The sequence below is a fragment of the Otolemur garnettii genome, unplaced genomic scaffold (genome assembly GCF_000181295.1).
Source record: "Otolemur garnettii isolate 467f Iridium unplaced genomic scaffold, OtoGar3 scaffold00015, whole genome shotgun sequence".
Classification (NCBI taxonomy): domain Eukaryota; kingdom Metazoa; phylum Chordata; class Mammalia; order Primates; family Galagidae; genus Otolemur; species Otolemur garnettii.
Window position 1 is genome coordinate 17,210,250 of NW_003852410.1, and position 3,438 is coordinate 17,213,687.

The 3,438-nt window shown below is 39.1% G+C and overlaps 1 protein-coding gene across 2 annotated transcripts in view; it reads right to left on the bottom strand.

The window, feature by feature from the left end:
• Positions 1-2,820, bottom strand: part of MITF (melanogenesis associated transcription factor) — a 95,169-nt gene extending 92,349 nt beyond the window's left edge. For both annotated transcript variants that reach the window (XM_003785505.3, XM_023510683.1), the window contains exon 1: positions 2,714-2,820. In XM_003785505.3, the coding sequence (XP_003785553.1) occupies positions 2,714-2,769 (56 nt within the window). In that variant the 5' untranslated portion in view covers positions 2,770-2,820. The remainder of the gene's footprint in view (positions 1-2,713) is intronic.
• Between the last annotated feature and the right edge of the window lie 618 nt (positions 2,821-3,438).

Below are 3,438 nucleotides of genomic sequence, written 5' to 3' on the forward strand. Positions count from 1 at the left end.
TACATACTCTTTTTCTTCACTTACATTCTCTTTGCTTTGGCTGGGTACCCTCTAGGCTGAGGTCTAGACTTAAAGCTGCAATAGTATGGACCTGGCCACTCATAACCTGGCAGGATCAGCTCCAGGGAGGCAGAAATGTTGACATGTTTTCTTCACTTACATACATTCCTAAGCACATAGTAATTTAAAAAAAAAAAAAAAGTGTTTCTTTCAATCACTAAATTTGGTGTCTCTCTCCTAACAAATACTCTATCCTACAGAATCTAATAATACTCTAAGCTCAGTGCTGGAGGACCTTTATTCTAACCATTTGTTTAAATCATCTGGGATGAAGAACTCTGAGCTCTAGGGATCTACAGTATTTCCTTAATTCTAAAAGGAACTTGCCCTCCATATTTTAAGATTTCCTAAATCAGAAGAGATAGTTCGATCAATGAATATATTTTGACAGTTTTCTGCTCACCCAAACAGTTGCCTTATAATCAACAGTGAATTGGACTTAAGGAAACAGAGGTCCATTTTCTAGACAAACACTATGCTCCAGAGACTGATTGTGGCTCCTCGAAAGCTCAACTGAGTTATGGTCTGATAATTTAGAAATCTGGGGATGGGAGAAATCCACTCAAAAAAGAGCAGAGAAAGAAATATTGATTCATTTAGGATCTTGAATGAAAATCCAGAGAAGGCAACAGAGTGTAAGTCCTTGAGCTAGGATGCCTGGGTTAATGGCTCTACCATTCCTTAGCTGTATGACTTGGGCAGGATTTTTTCACCTGCCCAAACTTCAGTTTTGTCACTTGCCCAATTGGGATGGAAAAAAGTCCTTCATCATAGAGCCGTTGTGAGAACGAAACATGTTAGTACAGGTAAGATGCTTAGAACAGTCCACAAACAAGGGCGGCAAGTAAAAGGCGATGAAGTCTTCCATACTGTGTTTTAATTCCTGAAATAGTATCCTCTGAACATCTGAAAATCTACAAACTAGTGAAAACCAACATATTACTTTCTAGGGTGCCAAAATTCTATACTGTCACCTGCTATGATCCTGTTCCTTTGCTTTCCTAGAAAAAAATATAAAACAAACCATTAATTCACGCTGTGTGCCCTCCATAAAAAAAAAAAAAAATGCAGAAGAAGATGATGGGCAACAGCCCAGTGAACAAGTTTTGTCAAAGATATTTGCTAAGAATTTCATTCTGGGAGTTCCTAAGGGAAGCATGTTCCTATGACAAGTATTTGAATGAACTAAAAAAAGAAATTCAAAATTAAGAATTTGGGTGTAAATTCCAGTTTGCTAAAACCACTGTTCATACGCTGTATCAGAATAGCAAGTTTCACCTGCTCTTACCATCCATTAACTCACTTAAAATTAATATTTAAGTAGCCTGGTAAGTTACAGAGGACATTCCTATAGGGTATGAATCACAACATGCAGACATCATCTCCCCACTCTCACCTGATTTATAAGGCAAAAATTTATAACATTTCTAGCATAATGACATTTTAAATACATAATTATATACACTTCGTTCATAAAATGTGACCTCATTTTATAGAGATAAGTAATTAAATTGTTTTAATGACACAAGAGAATAAAAAGAAATCTAAAGCATTTATTAAAGCAAACTAAACTTGGCAAAAATAGAAGCATAAGAAATGAGAAATCTCTTTTAAAACCACCTCTTATGACACCTTTTCAAGCTGCATCTACTGAAAATGATGAACTTTAACTCACACTTAAACTTAGGGGAGTTTTATTTTTTTTAAAAAATCAAATTCTAAAAATAGTTCTGCTACCTCTAGTATTTTTCCATTATTCTTGCCATCTTTAAACACACCTTCACAAGCTGCTGAACATAATGCTCTTCTGACTTAATCAGAACCTCTCTCATGACCCAGGAACGTTCAGTAAATAATTATTAAGCTCCAGAGGTGGCTTTTGCATAAGTTGATTTGCTTGAATGCCTATTCACTTAGGGACACAGCTTTTAGTATTGCTTCCAAATCTCATCACCTAACAGTGAAGGTAAATGTTAAAGAGGGTGGGGGGGGTTGCCATCCAGTTAGTTTTTCTGCATTTTAGTATTTCTTTGAAATTTCCAGTTTCAAACTTATTCTACATATATATGTCAGGCAGATAATGCTGGTGTTTGGATGTTTTATTTTCCCCCTCAAAGAAAAAAAATCAATATACAAAAATGCAAATAAGATGCTTATCAATACAACTATTATTCCACTATCAGAAAAAGTAGGGGATTAAAAATCCAGAATGTTCACATTGGGGCAGTTTGACAAAGGTCACTACAGTGCAAGCACACTATTTTCCTGAAGAAAATTCTTTTCTATTCATAACAAAGCTGGCTTCAATCTATCTTGCAATCATAAATCATGCTCTGCTCTAAGTCAGATTTTTCAGGCAGCCAGGTTTCTTGGTCATTATTAACTTAGGACCAACATTCCATATTAAACAAGAGGACAAAGATACGGAGCTAGCAGTTCCATCTCCCCACCCCACAAATTAGCTACAATTCTTGTCATAGCCGCCTATCAGAGGTTACAGCTGAAGCTGATTAAAGCCAGTCACAAAGTAACAGCTCCAGTATTTTTAACTCCCAATAAAACATTCCCTTCCTCTATCCTCCCCCTTAAAAAGAAAATAAAATGCTTCTGCTAAGTGGTCCCAGGATTATTTCCAGAATAAAACTTCACTTACAGACACAAGCTTTCAAAGGAGCATGGCATGAACATCTGAACTCTAAGCGCCTCCATCTTTTTTCCTTTAAGGTGTTCTGCGAGCCCTTGGCGAAGAGTGAAAGTCAAAGTTAGTTCTGGCACTGGCTGTGTCACTAGGGGTGGCTCCTGATAAGGCCCTGGAAACTCCAATCCAAACACAGCTCCTTGCTAGAACAGTGCCTGGTGTGTCTGCAACAGCAGACCTGTTTAATCCAGCACCTACTGTACCTGCAGGACAAAAACACTGCCTTGCACCACAAAGGGGGCCACTCCTGGACCCAGGCATGGCCAGAAACCAGCCAGCAGGCAGGCGAACACCTTGGGATGCTTCCTTAGCCTTCCCCGGCTCAGGTACCAGTGGAGGTTTGTAGGGACTGCACATTACTAGAGAACTTGAAAAGAGAGGTAATTTCACATCCTGGTGAATTTTAAACACTTAATGGAGTCCCAGAACCGAGGAGGGAGGGTTCTGGGATTGCTCACGTCCTTTCTCAGTTTGGGAGGTCTTGGGCATCAATTCATCACATACCAGCTGTTCTGCATCTGTGCACAGGCATTTCTGGAGCTTGCTAATCAAATGTGCCCTCCTGCTGACAGGCCAGAGAGAGGGGACGTGGCATTTCTTATCTCCAGACCCCAAGAATATGGGGAGGGCAGTTATTGCCTAGTCCCAGTGCCAGTAAAACACAAGCTGCTTGTAACTAT